We start from the raw sequence: 20391 nt of genomic DNA, 5'->3' as shown, positions 1-20391 counted from the left end.
TGCCTCTCCAGAAAAACCTATACACTAGTGCATAAGGAGCCCATATCCTGCTCTCACAACAGATCCACACGATTTTACTGCAATGGGGGCCCTCCTTGGCCACAGGGAGCCTATTGGCCCCATATAATGAAGCTGGTTTCCATATGAATGTTGCTAACTAATGCTAGGGGTTATTTACAGACCGTTTTCATAGACAGTGAGATTGTTTACTAGCTGTTAATAAAAGGTAGATAAGCCACAAGTTTAATAAAGTTTATTTAATCATGACTATGCTTAGGAAAATACACTCATAAAGGTTAATATAATGCAATTTAGTTTAACTTTACACTACATTTTGGACAAAAGACTTGTACATAGTTTAGGTAAAATAGGACTTGTGATCTGGTTTCTTTTACATCTATTACAAATGTATAAAAGGTTGTCATGCACTACAGTAGATAAACAGCATGAGAAAAATTACCTTTGGTTTAATTCAGAAAATAATACAAGTATTGCACTGTAAAAGCTTCAAACATGGTGCAACAAAACATTATAAAAATGTTTCAATGCCAGCTTACAAAAGTTTGTTAGCTAGTGTAATTTTAGAAAAAAGCATATGTACATGTGAAACAATTCCATTAGCTACCTGGATTCAGTTAATATTGTATGTAAATCAGGTATCTACACCACCAAGATTCAAGCGATGTCTTGAATTTGGTTTAACACTTATCAGCTACATTATTACTCTGTTGAAATCAACAACGTTATCGGATGCTAACTGACCTGTCAGTTCAAAGGATATACAGTTCCAGCCTAGTTTATCAAAATTCAGAAATAGCAACTACGTTACCATGGAGTACAAATTCCTGGTTATCCACTTTTTAGATTATTTCTTGTGATGGTCACTTTTTGAGTGTACATTTCCATATATGAAAGGCCCAAACACCATGTTACTCAGTATGGGATTGGAAGTGTGGGATAGCATTACATGGAAGCCTGCAGTAATCCCTCCAGCCACATCTTAAGGTTCTGATGCCCAAAGAAGCCTTATGAGAGGGAAGAAGTACTGGCAACAAAGTATACAAAATAATTTAACGTTCTTGGAAAAGAAACACAATGTGGTACATATGTTTAAAGAGAGTTGAAAAATACATATTTTAGGATACACAAGGTAGGTTAACTAAGTTTTACACCCTATTTCAAATATTCATTAGCAACATCTAAGCATATTGTTAAGAGATGAGTGACATATTTTCACATACTTCCAAATTCTTACGTTTAGCTCTATTAAAAGCAAATCAGAAAAATGGAAATTCCAACATGGTTTCATTCTCATATCTAAAGTATTTCAAGGCAAAAAGATCACATCTCTAGTATATTTTTAAGTAGGAAGAATCCACATTTTTTTTATACTTAACATTAATTTTCACTTTCAAATCTTGTGATAAGGAATATTGCCTAATATAGGCATTATTCTTTTCATGGAGTCCCTGTGAGCATAAAGGAAAAAGTATTCAGCCCAGCCCCTTTCCCAGCAGTGTACAGTATTTACTTGGAGAAACGTAAGTCTGCTTTTATTTAATGGCAAGTTGTTTAAATTTAATTCATGTCACTGCCATATTTTAACTTCCAGCTCAAAAACCAGGCTTGTCCAAAAACTTTATCTGAATATAATTAAAGTTCCTGAAATCTCTCGCAAGATGGTAATTGTTCTTTTAAAAAATATGAAGGTATCCATAAAACCTCTACACGTCACTGGAATTCCCAGCCTCTGTTCAAATCCCTTACACAAGATGGTAACATTTTATATATAAAAAGATAACACACTATTAACAAGAAAGCTATAGCTAAGACTATCACAACTGGTTGTTTAGGAAGACAATTCAACTAGGTTTATTTACTTAATGTTTTAACATAAATATAGTTGCAACTTGATCTTCAGTTGACAATGATTGTCACAGCCAAGGTAAGCACTGAACACTATCTAATCACACACAAACTCTCTATACATTATACAATTTATTTCTGTCTTGAGTGATCTCCCCCACCCACAAATCTTTGGCCGTCCACTACCAATCTCCCCCATAAGCAGAAACAGTGTACTGTCTTTGTTCTCTATTCATTCAAGTTGTATTCATGCACACAGATGTGCAGTTTCCAGAACTAGTTATGTTTCTAGACAAAACAAGTAGTAATCAGAATAAATATGAACTCCGCTGTCCCCTGGGGGGGGGGGGGAGCAGTAGGAGTTTATTTTTCTTTCTTGGCAGAGTTCATATTTAGAGGACTTGTCACAAAAATGCCTTGGCAGATGAGCTCTCCCACTGGGGGCTCTATTCAGCTGACATTTGCATCCACAACTGCTGCTCCACAGAGGTCTAGCAAGCATTCAGGGCTGAAAAGTCAGGGAGGCTGCACCCTATCCAAGAGACATGAAACGTGGATTCCCCTGCTGCAGAGATGGGGTTTTTTGTCTAGTTGTTTATAATATGGCCACAAATTTATTTTCTCTTTATGTCACCTTTAACAGATCAAGGCTATTTTGTTTAATTGTTTAATTAAATCTTGAATGAATAAAGAACAGAAAAGTCTACATCTTTCCTAATTCCAGGTTTGTTGCTTACCAGTCTTGTTTTGGTGCATGGGATTTTGGATCTGGATGATCTACACTTACATCAGTACTACAATTAGTTTTAATCCTGTAGATTGGGAGTTGCCCACATTAAAATGGAGACGAAAAAAGAAAACAAGGTTTATAGAAATATGCAGTCGGTTTCCCTCTAGAATGAATATGCCGCTTGGTGATCATAAGTTATAAATTAATTAACATTAATACACTATAAGTATTACAAATCTCAGAAGTAATATTTTCATGACAAAATACAATGAAAATGCCATGAATATGGTTATTCAAAATGTTTTGAACCTGAATCAGCATCCTTTGCCCAAAAAACTATACAATTTTAAAGCTACTTAAAAAATATAACCAAACACTCCATAATTTCACCAAATTCATGCACAACCAATAATACCCCACGAAAACAAGAAAAGCTGTAGCAAAGAGTATCAAAGAAAACTGGCCCATGGTAAGCAACAAATCTGAAAGTTTCAAAATAAAGAAAATATTACATGAACAAAACCAAACATGCATATATCGTGTACATATACGGCACAAATGCTATTCCTAAAGGATTAAACTGCATAGGTAAAAAATCAAAAAATATAATGTGCAATATTTTAAGCCCTTAAAGCACAATCAAAAGTAAAGAATAAAAAAACATAACACTTGCTCCCCTCATAACTATGCCAATTACAACTACAGTTTCAATTAATATATTTACCAGGATACAGGTTCTGCCATCAAAAGTTGGAAATACTACTTCCAAATTTTGGCTTACTGCTCATGATTAGGGGATTTGAAACGTATATTCAAAATTACAATTATCCTCAAATGATTATGTTTATCTCTAGACAAATTTGATTTGTTTTACAAAGTGCTCTTTTTATGAACCAGAAGCCATTTTCCTTGTAGAAAAATCAATTAATAGTTGATACGAAGATATGTTAAGATAATCGAACTAAAACTTAATTTGAGAAAAACTGACTGCTAAGAACAAAAAGGTTCTTATGGTTCAAAATGCATCTGAATTATGCAGGTGTAGCTATAGTCTGTTTACTAAAACTCAATTGATAAAATAATTTGTGCATAAACGAACAGACTAGAGGCTTATGCTGATTTAATAGGATACAGCCTCACATACCCTACCTACGTGCCTTCTTTAATCAAGAGATACAACAATTAATGAATTCAACATTACTCAAAACGTTGGCAAAAGTATTTTCAACTTAAAAAAAATTAAACTAGACACTAATTAAAGCAAACCATGTTTTAAAAAGACTACAATAACTGTACATACTGTGTAAGATCTTACAAACAAAAGGAAAAACTTGCCATCAAACTGAAATTTGGTTATTCCTGCCCCTTTGTTGCCTTCTCAAGATAATACACGTTCACTAAGTGGCGATTGAGGTGCTTACTGTATTCGCCTTCTTTTTTAAATGAGCGGTCACAAAAAATACACACATAGTTCTCCTTTGCAACCTTGGCCTCTGCAGCTTCCTGTGATGCTTTGTTACTTGTTTCCTCTGGCACAGATCGAGCACCATTTAACCCAGAATCATCACTTCCTTCTGACATGTTGTCACTTATATCACTGCCATCATGACTGTGGATGCCTTCGTCCTCGTCAATTTCCTGAGATTCATTCACTGCCATGTTATCTGCAGATGACAAAGCCAGAGCTTCTTTAGGGGCTTGCTCACATTTTTCTGGTGATTGTGGTGGTGGTGGTGGTGCTGGTTCTTCAGCTGGCAAGTCTGTTTTAGACAGATCTACTGGATCTGGATTAGTTACAGTTTCTGTCTCACAAGTTTTCACCAGCTCCAGCTGATGCGCCAAATCTGGTAATGCATCCTTTGGCACATCTAGGTTTTGTTGAGAGGATGATGTGCTAGGAGACTCCTCAGAGCAAGTGGCCTGCTCTTTATCTGGCTGTTCTTCAACTTCTTTCTGATAAACAGTTTCTTTATTCTCCTCCTCTGAAGTGGGCATTTCTTGGTCTTTTACCTTCGGCTCTATGTTTTCATCCCGAAGCTGTGGGAGAAGTTGTCCCTGGTCCTGCACACACTCTCCATCAATAGTCTGGCTTTCCTCATCAGGAATCTGGCTGTCAATGTTCATTAACAGTGGACTAACAACAGGATCTGGCCCCTTCAGCTCATCAGTCCCATCACAGTCAGACTTCCCCTTTTTGCCCTGTTCTGGGAGAGGAGACTTTTCAGGGATTACCTCACCTTGGATCTTTTCCTGATCAAGTTTATTGCTTTTCTTACTATGCTTATTCTTCAAAGCTTTCTTTTTTCTGTTTTTCTTAAGGCAAGAGTTCAGTTTTTTAGGCCCCTCCAATTTGACTTCACTCTTTTGAGCTTCCTGACAGTTTCTGGATTTATTTTCCACTTTCTTTTTCTTTTTTGCTATTGTCTGTGTGTCATTTTCAGGATCTTGCTTAGAGGAAACTAATGCAGCCTCTGCTTTTCTTTTAGTCTTCTTTGTTTTACTTGATTTCTCTGTACTTTTGTAACTTTTAATATCTACATCCTTGTTTTCAGAAGCCGATTTACGACTCCTGGTTGTCACCTGACCTACACAAATACTGATGGCTGGTTTCTTTTCTTTTGATACGCTCTCTTTTTTCTCCACTTTTACAGCTCCCTCATTTTTCTTTTCAGATGAATCTCCTTTCATTTGCTCTTTCTCCATCTTGTCATTCACACTTTCAGAAAAGTCAGTTTCACTCTTTTTAGTCCGTAGTTTCACTTTGGAAACATCCATTGTGATATCCGAACAATCAGGATGTCTGGATTTGATGTGATACTGCAGGTTACATTTCTTGGATGCAGCATAATCACAGACAGGACAAAGGAACTGGCGTGGGTTGACATGGAGCTCTACATGCTTTTTGAAGTTACTTCGGTCAGCTGTTTTGTAGTCACAGTGTGGGCAAGTCAGAGGTTTGGGCCCATTGTGAACCTGCCTTGCATGACGAGTTACTTCATGCTGGTTTGAGGCCACATAGCTGCACTGATCACATTTAAATGGTTTCTCACCTGAGGAACGAGTGAGGAATTATGATTAATAAACACAGAAGAAACAATTATTCAACATTTTATAGGTGCATACATCAATTTAAAAAATTGTCCATGCTCCTTTGTTAAAAGTATATTAACTTAAGAAATCCAAAATCATAATTTTATAGTCACAAACACGTTCACAAAGACACCAATAACAACACAAAGAAAAGAGAAGGAAAAACAAAACAACCGAACAAGCAGTAACCACATCACACTCTGTCTATGAATACATACCGGAATAGATCATTCTATAGTAATATTAGCAAATGGAATCCATACCCAACTGGTCCATTGAATGCATTGTAGAAAAATGGAAATTAACAGGTGATGAATAATCAATCATCTTACACAAATATTTCCAAAGCAGTCCAACTTTACAAATGTTTAAGATACTTTCTATTTGCACTGAAAATGAAATGGATGAAAATTGATTCTTATACATGGCAAGCAAAGCAATAAAGCACACTTTGAAAATAGATTTTTTGGAAAAAATGTCCCCCATTCAGATGATCATTACCCCTATTAATTCAATTCTCTGAATTTTTAATTTAAATATTAAAATATTACTTTGTATTAAATATAATATGCAAATCCTATTTGGTTTAGCATTTGCATGTTAGTTTTAAAAACTGAAGACCAATTCCATTCAGCGCAGCTCTCTCATATCATTGCTGAAGTCCTAGGGCATCTGCATTTTTGCAGCATTTTCTTGACAAGGGTGTTACAAAACATACTATCTATTGAATGTGTTTACTGCAGAACTACTTTGGCTTATTTCACATAAATGCAAATGTGCAAAAATATTTTTTTAGTGTAACAAGACAAGTTCAACAGTTTTGAAAAATTTACAAAAAAATAAGAATAAAAAAATCACTAATAATAAGGTAAACTGCCATCCAGTCCTAGTGCCTTGTTATTTAATTGAGCAGTTTGCCCTAGCACCTCCTCTTTAAACTCCTTAACCCCTGGCAGTACCTCCTTTTATTAACTGACAAAGATCTTCTATGTTGAGAATGCAAAGAAGTCATTTGGCTTCTTTAATGTCCTAATTCTCCTTAATTGTTCCATTTAGCGCTAGTAACCCAGCAGACCAATGGCGTTCTTCAGGGTACGTCTATACTGCAATTAAAAACCAAAAAGCAATGTAAAAAGCTGGCCTGTGTCACCTGACTTGGGCTTGTGGGGCTCAGGCTGAGAGGCTGTTTAACTGCAATACAGACATTCGGGCTTGGGGTGAAGCCCGTGCTCTAGGACTCCACAAGGTGGGAGGGGTCCCAGATCTCAGACTCCAGCCTGAGCCCGACCAGCTACACTGCAGTTAACCAGCCCCCTAGCCCGAGCCCAAGTCAGCCACATGGGCCAGCTGTGAGTGTTTCACTGCAGTCAGAGGGCTCCTGCTTCTGATATACTTAAACCATTTTCTTATTTGTTTTGGTATCTTTGGCTATTTGTTTTTCAAATGCCCATTTAGCCCTCTAATTTCCATCTTAAATTTAACTTGTCCTAATTTCACTCTGTTGGCTTCACCCGGGCTGCATTTCAGTTTTCTGAAGGGTATCTGTTTGGCTTTAATAACTTCCGTCCTTTGCTATTTAATCACTCTGGGGTTTGGTTTTGTCTTTTGCTTTCCCCTTTCCTTGTTTGTTTAGAGCTCTGCATGTTTTCTGTGTCACTCTTAGGATATAATTAAGTTGTCTCCCTTGCTGAGTCTAAGGATTTTAATTTCCTCACTTCTGACTTTAGAATCTTTTTAATATTGTTTATATCACAATAGCACCTTAGAACACCAAGCATAGACCAGAGCTGCGCTGCTTTTGGGGTTGTTTTTTTTAAACCATATTTCTCCCTTTAATCCTCCTTTCACAAGTTTAACATCACAGTCCTAGTGTTTGGTATGGTACAATCCCTTCCCTGAGGATCCTGAACTTAATTACACGATTATCACCAATATATATAGTGGAGCAACTATATTTTACTGTGTGTTACTTAGGACTAGGTAAAGAGCAGCCTCTCCCTTTGTGTGCTCTAGAATTATCTGTTCCAGCTGCTTAAAGTGCTCAGAAATTGCTTCTATAAACCATGTCAAGACATGGTATTAACAGGAGTGTTGAATTTAAGACACATTGCCCTGTTCCACTCGGCACTGGTGAGGCCTCAGCTGAAGTACTGTAATCAATTTGGGGGCCACACTTCAGGAGCGGTGGGGACAAACTGCAGAGAGTCCAGAGGAGAGCAACAAAAATGATAAACAGTTTAGAAAACCTGACCTAGGAGAAAAGGTTTAAAAAAATGGGCATGTTTACTCTTGGGAAAAGAAGACTAAGAGGGGAATCTGGTAACAGTCTTCAAATATATTCAGAGGTGTTATAAAGAGGATGGTGTTCTCCATGCCCACTGAAGGTAAGAAAAGAAGTAATGCGCTTAATCAGCAGCAAGGGAGATTCAGGTTAGATATTGGGAAAAACTATCTCAGCATATTTAAACTCTGGAATAGGCTTCCAAGAGAGGTTCTAGAATCCCAGTCATTGGAGGTTTTTAAGAACAGGTTGGACAAACACCTGTCAGAGATGGGCTAGGATTACTTGGTCCTGCCTCAGTGAGCAGGGGGCTGGACTAGATGACCTATCACGGTCCTTTCCAACCCTACATTTCTAGGATTCTTTGACATACGACCACTTATATGAAAATAGTTGCATATGCTATTGCTGCTTTATTAGACTTAGCTGTCTCTTTCATCTCTTTCAACATTGCACACACAGTATTTTCTTCCTGGTCTGGAGGCCGGTAACATAATCTGACTACTATATTTATATTCTTCTAATTTAGGATTTGGATCCTGCCCTCATTACCCAGACACGAGTCACAATTAAGGCAATAGGGATAGTGTAGGTTGAAGTTCCCACTGAGGTTTTCCTAGACTTGTGCTTGTGGCTAACACCTCAATACAATAGCAGCTATACAATAGTAAATGCTGCCATTTCACAAACAAGATTTGTAAAAGAGAGACCAAACGCAATTATAATAGGTTACTGAGAACACAAACATGACTTTACCAACAGTGAAATAAATGACAGTGACAATTACCATCTTGGCCTTAAATCCTAGGGCATATTACTGTGTAAACATTTTCTGCAATTTTTTTTGTGATACTGTGCATAAAAGTTAAACAAGTCATTTTCTTACAGTAAGTGGACATGACCATGACAGATTTCTTTTAATTACCAAGCATAAATTAACTATTTTCTCAGAATTGCTGAAACAGATATACCTTAGATATCACAGGCTAGATCCTCAGCTGGTGTGCATTGTCATAGCTTCACTGACTTCAACTGAGCTATGACAATTTACACAAGCTGAGGATCTGTTCCCACAAACTTCATCCTATTGCTCCTGAACCTATATCATGTCTTAAAACGTACAAAGGAATGAAAGTCCTCTTCCAAGCCTTGGAATGGACCTTGTATAGCAATGGAAAACTATTTCTTCCTTCCTTGCGACTTTTAATAGGAATACTTTGCACTTGACTTGCATAGCCCCTTCCATCTAAGGATCTCAACCACTTTTCAAATGGAGCTTGACATCATCACTTTGACGCTTGCCAGCTTTAAGTAAACCAATAACGGTGGTAGGCAGCAGTGCAGAGTCTCTTATTTTCAAACAATATTAATTTACTAATGCAAAAATTATCATGGTCGTCTTTTTCCTGTCCCGGAGATAACCATTTTACCTACTTTTTCAAAATCTATCCACCTTAACCAAAGCTTCACAATCTAACCCCAAACGTTTTTTTACAGGACAAGATATTAACACTTTTTGCATGTCACTTTATACATAGTAAAGAGAGTGAAGTAAGAACAGGCAGCATATGAGTAAAACTGCTTAATTTGACAATCTGATTCTAATGGTCCATCCCAAGTAGGAAACCCCTAGGATACCAGATGTCCTGTTCTCTAGTCAACAGGGCCTGTTTGAATTGCACAAGATAAAAAATGTCCTCTTAAAAAGCTAAATTGTTTTCATTATGATCGTTGAAGCTCAGACAACACTAAACAAATTTAATAAATATTTTCTATGGAATAAACCAAAAAGTCACAAGCTTATTTCTCGGTTACTGTGATTACTGCCTTTTTACCAACCTGAATGAGTTCGCATGTGCCTGGTTAAATGAGTCTTCTGAGAACTTGAATAGGGACACATAGCACATTGATAGGGACGCTCTCCTGCAAAAACAAACAGTGAGTTCAAATAAAAACAAAACATGGTAAGTTCAAATAAAAGCCCCCACACTGCCCTAGTGATGCAGCAATGCCAACAAAATCCCCAGTGTAGGCACAACTATGCTGATCGAAGAGGGTGTCTGTTGACATAGCTAACTTCATTCAGAGAGGTGGTGTTCCTGGACCGACAGAAAAACTCCTTCTGTCGGTGTAGGCTACGTGTACACTATAGGGCTACGTGGTATAGTCTCTGTAGTGCAGATGCACCCTGGGTGTCCCCAGTGCCTTGTTCATTTTTAGGTTAATCTACTTTCCAGATAAACAAACCTAAAATGCATTTTCTATTCTGGATTAACTTCATTTGTAGATAAACGCTAGCACAAGGAAAGCCCTTAGTGAAGACAAAAGCAGCAAAGAATCCCGTGGCACCTTATAGACTAACAGATGTTTTGCAGCATGAGCTTTCGTAGGTGAATACCCACTTCGTCGGATGCATCCGACGAAGTGGGGATTCACCCACGAAAGCTCATGCTGCAAAACGTCTGTTAGTCTATAAGGTGCCACAGGATTCTTTGCTGCTTTTACAGATCCACACTAACACGGCTACCCCTCTGACAGTGAAGACAAGGCAGTTTTAGTATTAATATGTGTTAAGCAGGTCAAGGTAAATCGTAGGCTCCCAACTGGTGTTTACTTGGACCTGGAAAACACATGAAAGTTACATGCTTCCTTGTCTTCACTAGGATTTTAAGAACACACCTTTTTCCTAGTATGGACACATCCAAGGGCGGTAGGGTAGGGGAGGGTCTAGGGAAAGGGCTGAAATTGTTTTGGAGTTTCTGTGGCTTAGTCTATACTGCAAAATCCACAACCCTGAGCAACGCAGTTAAACTGACCAAACTCCTGGTGTAGACAGCACTATGTCGATGGGAGGGCTTCTCGCATCAACATAGGTACTGCCTCTCAGGGAAGAGGAATAACTACGCCGATGGGAGAACCTCTCCCATTGGCGTAGGTAGCATCTTCACTAAGCACTGCAGCCGTGCCACTGCAGCGCTGTATGTGTAGACAAGCCCTTTAACTAAGCTTCTTCCTCCCACCAATCCAATTATACAATCATTGTTAACTAGATCAGAAAAATTCCTCCCTAAAACATTTTAATCCCCCTCCTAAAAAAGTTAATTCTTCCCCACTTCAAACAATGTGGGAGATTTATGACAGACACATACAATGAAATTAAGGGAGGGGTGGGGCTACTGTTGTAAAGTGGTACTTGTGTTTTTAAATGCCTCCTCCAAGCAGGTGAGACTTTCTTTCCAGTCTAAATATTCATGAACAAAGATCCTGGTCTGTTTTAGTTTGAGTCACTGCTTGTTACCAGTGCTTTTCATTTCATAGTCTTGATTTAATGACAAATTTAAAATTCAGAAATACTGCACTTTTAGATAACTTTAAAGGGGGTGCAGCAATTTAAATATTTGATTTAACTTACAGGCAAATGCAGGAACACTGAAAGCCCAGGTATGGAGGTTGGGTTTTGCTGTAGGTATACGCGCACCTGGCTAGGCTATCCCCGGATGCTCAGACTCTGGTGCCAATCACTGTGCAACAAAGGCATACCCTTTGTTTCTGTATAATACAGTGAAAGGTACTATAGACTTCCAATATATTAGCAAAGTAATGGTGAACTCTCTTATGGACGCACACCAAAATTTTAAAAAACAGTAGCCTAAAAAGGTAGGCACCTACGGGTGGAATTTTCAAGAGAACCTTAAGTGACTCAGAGTTTGTCTGCACAGCTCCACAGACTGTAGGGTACCATACACTCTGTAGGGGTGTAAACTGCAGAGCCTTGTAATGCAGCAGGTCTCAAACTGTGGGTCAGGACCCCAAAGTGGATCACAACTCCATTTTAATGGGGTCATCGGGGCTGGCGTTAGACTTGCTGGGGCGCAGGGCTGAAGCCCATGCCCAAACCCCACCACCCAGAGCTGAAGCCAATGCCTGAGGGCTTCAGCCCTGGGTGGCAGGGCTCAGGTTACAAGCTCCCCGCCTGGCGCAGCGGGGCTCAAGCAGGTTCAGGCTTCGGTCCACCCTCCTGGGATCGTGTAGTAATTCTTGTTTTCAGAGGGGGCTGCAGTGCAATGACGTTTGAGAACCCCTGCATAACGTGTTGTGTTCTGTGTATAGACCTTGCTGGTGCACTCTATACCTGGGCTATCGGCTAATGCCCCAGTGCCGCTTTCACTCTGTAGTGTGGATGCAAGCTAAGCTAAGTGCTGATAGTCCTCCAGTGCTTTCCCACAATGACCCCCGCATGCCCACGCACTCCCACAGAGCTGCTCAGCTTACCACAGCTGAACCATGGGATATGACCGCAGAAGTCCTAAGAGCACAGCACCAGAGTGGACATGGTAACTCAGGTAGGGCTTTGCCATGTGGCTGCTCACTCTTGAACGAGGCTAACCCCGGTGCCCACTCTCAAATTAACTCTGCAGTGAAGACATTCACTTCAATCTGAAAACCCGACAGAGACATAATGCCTGATCAAAGCATTTCAGCTATCTTGATGCGTGGAGGGAGGTTCAATAAGTGGGAAGGTAGTGGTGACTGCAAATATAGCAGTTCATTTGTGTATCAATTTTGTGTCTGAGTTTGTGTTCTTCTTACAATAAGGATGATTATCAGTCCTTGGACTCATCTTTTTCAATCATACAGGAGCATTATAAGTGTGAAACTAATTAGTAGAAAAAAATCTATATGCAAAATCTGTAATTCTACTTACAATTAGGAAACTAATTTAAGAAACAACATCCACTTCAGCAATTTAAGACTATTAAATGGAAAGTAAAGAACTAGCAACATCAAAATAAAATATCTTATGTAGAAGATTTAAATATTATTGTAAAAGCTACATAAGAGGGCTTCCATTAGAGTGTTACCATAACAACAGTGAGTTTAAGAAATGGGCAGCAACCTAAAGACACTGAGACTGTAACAAATCAGAGTTTTAAACAAAAGACAAAACAGCTGTGTAGCAATCAGCATAGATTGTTTAGCCTGGCTGGCAGCAAACCCAAAACTAACTACTTCTACAATTCAACTTCCTTCCATCTCACACACATACCCCTCATTTCCAATAAAATAGATGTATCTCAAACAAATCAGATCAGAGCCTTACTGACAAGCCCATTTTAAGATATTAAGACCTAGTGAAGGAAGCAACTACCTAGGCTGGATGTTTCATAATGCACTGTAAATTCAAAGTTCAGTTTTAACCAGCAATAAGGATATTTCTAAGTAAAGAACCATATGTACAGACTGCCACAGTTACTCAAAAAAATACAAAAGAAACCTTTCTTCTACTTGTTTTATTTGATCTTTTAAAAATAGCTTCCCTGTTTAATTTATTGGTGAACTAGTGGCAAACATTTGTCAATACAAAACATTTAATGAAATCATAAATCCAAATGCTGGCAAACAAGCCCTTGAACCACAGCATGAAAAATGATCAAGGCTCATTTCTTCTTTTGATTATTTATTCCTCTCTGAAATATTATAACTGTCCTTACTGTGTAGTACTGTCCACCCCAAATGCAGCGATCAACTAAATGCTGTCTTGAAAGGCTCTTGCCTTTGGGTTAGACCCTATAAAATGCTGAGCACCCTTATCTCAATGAGAGCTTTTGAGAGTTTATCAGAGTGATAAACTGACTCAGCTGACTGCAGCATCCAAACAAAAGTGGGGAAACTTTAAAGAGCCATCATTAACCAGAAATCAAAACAATTTTTAAAAATGAATTAAAAGTAGTTTCAGGGAATTCCACTTGATCTTTAGCCCCACTGCCTATTTTAGGGATTTTACAATCATATTTTCTAATTTCTAAAAAAAAGTTTTCCTTCTCCTAATGATCTTTGAAAGATTCACACCAACAAAAGCAGAAACTGACTAACTACAGGGAAAATGGTGAAACTGATCATACACAAAATGCTGTCAAATGCACAAAATAAACTGAAAGACGGGAAGGTATTGGTTTTTTCCTAATCTCTTTCAGTTACAACCGTCTTAGGTATGCAGTAGTGTTGTAGCCATGTTGGTCCCAGGATATTAGAGAGACAAGGTGGGGGAGGTTTTATTGGACCAACTTCTTGTGGTGAGAGAGAATGAAAGCTTGTCTCTCTCACCAACAGAAGTTAGTCCAATAAAAGATATTACCTCCCCCACCCTGTCTCTCTAATAATCTTAGGTGTGATTTTAAAAAGAGTAATTAAAGTATTTGCAGACAGAAGTGTGATTTTTTTTTAAGCTGATGGTGTCCTCCAAACAAGATACTTCTATTTGGCAGATATGAGTACATTTTAACATAGATAAAAAACTAAGGGCACAGACTAATGCAGGCTGGCACTGTACAAGCTTCTCCATGTAGCTTCACCACTGTACCTCAGTCTTTACCTGCAAATCTCATGACTCCAGTCATGGACTTCTAAACAGAGATTTCAAACTATGAAGGACTGTGCAGGAGATTAAGATGAAGCCACTAAAACCATTTTACATGGGTTAGAAACACAAGGAGAATTCTCTATGCACTTTGCTCAGCCAGCACAGCCCGCGCAGTAGGAAGAAGGAGGGGGGCCATCCCCGGCCAACTGGAAGATGTGATAGAATCATAGACTCTCAGGGTTGGAAGGGACCTCAGGAGGTCATCTAGTCCAACCCTCTGCTCAAAGCAGGACCAAACCCAACTAAATCATCCCAGCCAGGGCTTTGTCAAGCCTGACCTTAAAAACCTCTAAGGAAGGAGATTCCACCACCTCCCTAGGTAACCCATTCCAGTTCTTCACCACCCTACTAGTGAAAAAGTTTTTCCTAATGTCCAACCTAAACCTCCCCCTCTGCAACTTGAGACCATTGCTCCTTGTTCTGTCATCTTCTACCACTGAGAACAGTCTAGATCCATCCTCTTTGTAACCCCCTATCAGGTAGTTGAAAGCAGCTATCAAATCCCCCCTCATTCTTCTCTTCTGCAGGCTAAACAATCTCAGTTCCCTCAGCCTCTCCTCCTAAGTCATGTGCTCCAGCCCCCTAATCATTTTTGTTGCCCTCCGCTGGACTCTCTCCAATTTATCCACATCCTTCTTGTGATGATTGAGTCTCTCTCCCTGAGGTAATCTCCACTGGCTGGAATTTAAAGCTGCCCCCAGGAGGAGTGACCACACTGCCAGCTAACCCAGCCACATGTGAAAGAGAAAGAATTTTATCCCATTATCCCAGGAGTGAATCTGGCCAATCAAACACCAATTGTGATTAAACATAAAGCTGGTGGCACTGGCAGCCATTTTGCCAAAAAGTAATAGCACTTGTGACACTGACAGCATAGGAGCCCTAAGTAAGAGATTTGGAAACTGGTTGCTCATGCTTAAGAATATCTTGTTAAAATAGCCAAAATATTTAGACCAAGTTCTGTCCTGCCCTACACCTGGAGCCACTTCACAGAAATTCCTGGGACTGCACTTACTGTAAGGCAAAATGAGGCCCTAATTTTTTTTTCAGACTGTTAGTAGCAGATTGGAAACTGGTTCAAAATCTCCCACATGGGACTCCTGCGTGTTAACAAATGGTGTACCTATTTCTTTTGGATACTGCAGCGTAAGGGACCGTAGAAACATCTGAGCCCCAGATACAGTAACTAAGGGGTCGCACATGTCATAGCTTCAGTAGGCCCAGCTCTTTGTACATACCAGGGATTCCTGGCAGCCCTCCATTCCCCCACAAGCGCCCTGTGGGCCACCCTTCCATCTATGTTAGGGACTCTCTGCAACCCACTTACTCCCCGCCTCATGCCATAGCTCTGTCCCTCCATTCCCTCCCCCCATACCATACCATTCTTGCATCCCATCAGGGGTTTTGTGTGATGCCCCTATTCCCAACCCCCAACCCAGGACTCTGTGTACACCCCTGTTCTGTCCATACCAGCATTCCCCACCTGCCCCTGCCATGGCTCTGCGAGCCTTCCCCCGCATTATTACTTCTCTTCTTTCTGTCTGGGAGGTAAGAAATTCAGGATGTCAACATGTTGAAATCTATTGGGAGAATGAGCAGAGGAATGAAATTGGAGTATTGTTATGTCAGAAGGTGTTAACTCAGGAGTTCTCAAACTGGGGGGTTGTGACCCCTCAGAGGGTCACGAGGTTATTATATGGGGAGTCGCTAGCTGTCAGCCTCCACCCCAAACATCACTTCACCTCCAGCATTTATAATAGTGTTAAACATTTTAAAAAGTGTTTTTAATTTATAATGGGGGTTACACTCAGAGGCTTGGTGTGTGAAACGGGCCACCAGAACAAAAGTTTGAGAACCAGTGTTAACTGGTATTAACCAGTACCTTGAGCTACAGACAATTGTAGGGGTGCCTGAAGCTGTGGCACTGCTAGACAGACAGCAGGTCTTCTGAGTGTCCCCAATTTTCCCCCGATGGTTTTCCAATTTTCCCCAAAATCAACAGGATTCTGCACATTGATTCTGAGAACACTCCCTGAAATTCTGGAATTAATTGGATATGGGGTTCAATAGTTACCATATTACATCCAAACAGAGAAACACCATCAAGTTGAGTGGAAAGTCGCACAAGCTTGGCCAATTAAGATTAATGTAGTTATAGTGGATTCTGTTCTTAACCTCTCAGCAGGGTTGGTAGTTGCTCAAGGTTTGGGAGTAGGGGAGTTTCATTTCTGTGTGTGTATGTGAATTCCTTGTTTTCTATTACAGAAACTGAATGTGAAAATGATCAAGTTTTGTCTCAGCCTTAGGATAAAGTTTTCAAAGGTACCTGAGTCACACAGGCCCTTTGAAAACTTTACCTTTAGTCTGATGTCAATTTTGTTGTTTGTTTTTTTTAAGGCAGCTGGCCTGAACTTTGCAGGTCCAGAAATTCTAAAGGTAATGAACCACTTTTAAATATATATTCATGTTCTGTTCAGGATCATGTGTTTTTTAGACTGCTGGGCTGAGCAAAATGGATACAATACTCTTAATCTCCCCTTGGAAACACTGGATGTGTTTTCTCAGGACTACAAAGTGCAGTTCATATCAAGTATGGGTTTCCATGTAGTTGGAAGCTAACCTGGTAATATTATAGGACTACAACAGTAAAACAGAGAGCCTTATCAGGGTGGAGCAAATCTTGCAAATACAAGAATCTCACTTTTATATACTTAGTATAGTTCCCCCACCCCATCACCAATATTCCTACTCATATACAGATGAAAGACTTACCTGTATGAGTTCGAATATGTTGAATATAATTGTTCTTCCTATCTGAAAAATAGGAGCACTGGGAGCATGTGTACACCTTCCTAGGAAAATGATTTCTTAGATGTTTCTTCCAATGATATTCACTGACTGTAGTATAAGTGCATATGGTGCACTTGTAGACTCTCTCATTTTCTCCTGCTTTGTTGTGGTGTTTCAAGTGAGCCAGATAGTGATCATATCTGTTAGTGTTATAGCCACAACGATCACAACGAATAGGCCCCTTAGAGAAATCTGCCTCTTCTGTGGTGCAAGAATCAGATTCTTTGACCTGGACTTGCTTCTCTGCATTTTCTTCTACAATGAATTTTTTGGCACTGTGAACCCTAATGTGATGCACAAACTCTTCCTCGCACTCTGCCTCATACTGGCATGGTTTGCAACGAAATGGCTTGCTCTTCAAGCTTTTACATTTGTCCTCCACACTCTCCGGAGTATCTGGTGCGTCCAATGGGAGGTCCTTGTCCAGACTGCAAGTCTCAGGAGTAGGGCAAACAGCTGGACCCTGGGTTTCCACACTAGGAATTTCAAGAGCCCCTAATTCCATGTTTTCAGGTTCATCGCGGTCACTGTCCACTCCCTGTGTATCTTCCATACCCTCTCCATCACTGTCTGAAAAGTTGCTGTCACCTACAGTTGTCAATTCAGCCATTTGCCTCTCTTCTCCAACCAGGTAATCACAGCAGCTGCCATTAACTTCTCCTGTCAAGGCCACATTTGCCAACATAATAAGCTGAGGGGCTGCCAGCTCAGCTTTGGAAAGGTCATGCAAATCATACATGTCGTTAGACAATGACATACTGATGTTAGCATTGCCAGCAAATAGGCTGTTCCCACCAGACTGCCCCAGCACCTGAGTTGCCATGACAGCAATTCTGTCAAAAAAACAAAAACAAAAAAACAGCACCAGTAAAAATCTAACAATTATAAATACAAAACATCCATGTTGTACTACCCAAAACTAAGAGTGTACTTCAGAAACCTATGAAAATCTATCCAAGATGGTCAATTATTAAATACAAATAGGAGAATAAAAACAAAAATATTTGGTGAGTTATCTCTTCGTTAGATTAGATAGATATTTTCTTTTATGAACTGAGCAAATACTAATTCATTTTTCTATGAACTCACCCTCTAAAAAATCTGCTTTAAATTTTATTTCTTTAAAAAAAAATACTTTAACTATAATATAAAACAAATGATTGATTGCTTTACACTATCACGAGACACATTAGTGTTATAAAATATTATTCATTGTTGAACTAAATTTAGAATATGTCTAAAGATATATTTCTGAATCCCTTCCCCTGCCCCCTCTCATTCAAAGCTGGAAGCCATGTATTCCCATACTAGGCTACTCTCTTTGCAAAGAGAATCATTTTGCATCTGCTTTCACAAAAAAATCTGAAAGCTCTTTCTGAACTTTAGAAGAGTTATGTGAAGTTTGCGAGAAATTGGGAGAGAGCTCTCTTGCTAGTTTCACTTGTCTTGTGAATCCAAAAGCTTTGGCGACTTAAAAGCCATGCTGTGCCTCCATTACCTAGGCAGCCATGTCTTACAAAGTGGAAGACTGTGATAATGGTCAATTTAATTGAATTTGGTGTGGACTCATCACAACTTCCAGATGACCAGAGCTCTTGACAAGTTAATCAGTTTTGTTGATTTCTTCAAGGCCTCTTTAATATCAGAGGCCTACAACAATTACAGTGAGAGAATGAGTGTGATTTCTGTTGGGTTAAAGACCAAGAAAGAAAAATACAGAAGTTTCGTTTACTATCAACAACTTTTCCGTATTCGGCCTACTTTGACTCAGGAATCCTGCTGGAGGGCAAACATCAAAAGCTGCATTTTTCAAAGCAACAAATGCCTTTACTTTCAGAGCTAAGCACAGACTTTTCGAGTTCCCTTTGGTTTCTCAAAGAGCCAAGCTAGGTCTGCTCGGCCGCGGATTTCAGATGAAACCAGATGCAATCTGCTCCCATTACACAACATTTCCCCTCGCTCGCACCCCGGCCCCGGGAAGTACAGTCGCTCTCTGGAGCCCCAGATCAGCACGACGGCCCCGCTTGCTCGCTAAAGCCTGGCGTGTCCGCCTCCGCGGGGCCAGGCCCAGCCGCCGACCTCCGCCGGCCGAGGCGCCAGGCTCCGCAGTCAGGGCCGGGCCGGGCCGGGGGGGCCGCCCGCCCGCCCGCCCGCTGCCAGATTCCTGCGTGTGGCGGTGCCAGCAGCACCGGCGGCGGCTGCATTCCACAAACAGGCATTCGGCCATTTTCTCCGAGACCCAACACAAAGCCGCTCCCGTCCCCCCGCGGCCCCGCTCACCCCGCCGCCGCCGCCGCGCCCCGAGCGGCCCCCGCCCGCCGGCCGGGAGCGGACAACTTGCCCCCCCGCCGCGGCCGGCGGCTGCTTCCCCTTCCTCGCGCGATCGCTGTGCGGCCCCCCGGCCCCCTCCTCCCGCGCAGCCCGCAGGAGAGAGCCGCCCTGCCCTGCCCTCCCCGCCCCCCCGCCCAAGGTCACGCCCCCCCCCCCGGCCGCCCGCCACGGAGACCCAGGCCCAGCCTCGGGCAGGAAATCGCTGTCCAGCCTCCCGGGCCGCGCGGCCTGGGGCTCCCGGCGGCGCCGAGCCCCTTCCGGGGCACCCCCGCCCGCCTGGCCGGCCGCTTCAGGACCAGCGGCCCGAGCAGCTCCGCCGGGCGCAGCGCGGGAGGGGCCCCGCGCGAGGCAGGCCCCGGCCCCTTAGCCTTGGTGCTGATCCCCCGCCCCGGCCGGGCCGGGCCTGGCCGCCCGCTGCAGATCAGCCCTGGACAGCGCCTCTGGCTCCCCGCGCCGCCGGGCCAGCCCGCTCCCCGCGGCACTCACCGGCGGGGCCGGGCCGCCGCCCGCCCGGGCTCTGCCCTGCTCCCGAGGGCTGGGGGGCCGGGCTCAGGGCACGGGGCGGCCGCGAGTCTCCTGCGGGCGGCGGGAGGCGCCGCGCATTCCAGCACACCCCGCGCCGCAGCGCCGCCAGCGCCGCCCGGCACCGCCCCGCCCCGCCCCGCCCGCTCCCGCGGCCCCGCCCCGGGGCGCCGGGGCAGGGGGTGTTCAGGGCAGCATCTGGGCGGGTGGCCCGGCCCGCCGGGGAGCTGGGGGTGATGGACGGGGTGAGGGTGAGGTGGGGGTGATCGATGGAACTGTGGGGATCGATGGGTCTGTGGT

The 20391-nt window shown here is 41.9% G+C and overlaps 1 protein-coding gene across 2 annotated transcripts; it reads right to left on the bottom strand.

The window, feature by feature from the left end:
* Positions 1–238: 238 nt before the first annotated feature.
* Positions 239–20144, bottom strand: REST (RE1 silencing transcription factor). Of its 2 annotated transcripts, none has more exons than XM_039541426.1 (4): positions 20056–20144; positions 17161–18071; positions 9807–9890; positions 239–5646 (listed from the first exon to the last, which is right to left on the bottom strand). In XM_039541426.1, the coding sequence occupies exons 2-4, from the start codon at positions 18059–18061 to the stop codon at positions 3950–3952; spliced, it is 2682 nt and encodes an 893-aa protein (XP_039397360.1). In that variant the 5' UTR covers positions 18062–18071; positions 20056–20144; the 3' UTR covers positions 239–3949. The 2 variants fall into 2 exon arrangements, with proteins under 2 accessions (XP_039397360.1, XP_039397361.1); XM_039541427.1 differs by lacking the exon at positions 20056–20144 and adding an exon at positions 19519–19533.
* Positions 20145–20391: the final 247 nt, after the last annotated feature.

Source organism: Mauremys reevesii, linkage group 5 (assembly GCF_016161935.1).
Source record: "Mauremys reevesii isolate NIE-2019 linkage group 5, ASM1616193v1, whole genome shotgun sequence".
NCBI lineage: Eukaryota > Metazoa > Chordata > Testudines > Geoemydidae > Mauremys > Mauremys reevesii.
This window is presented reverse-complemented; position numbering and strand designations above follow the sequence as displayed.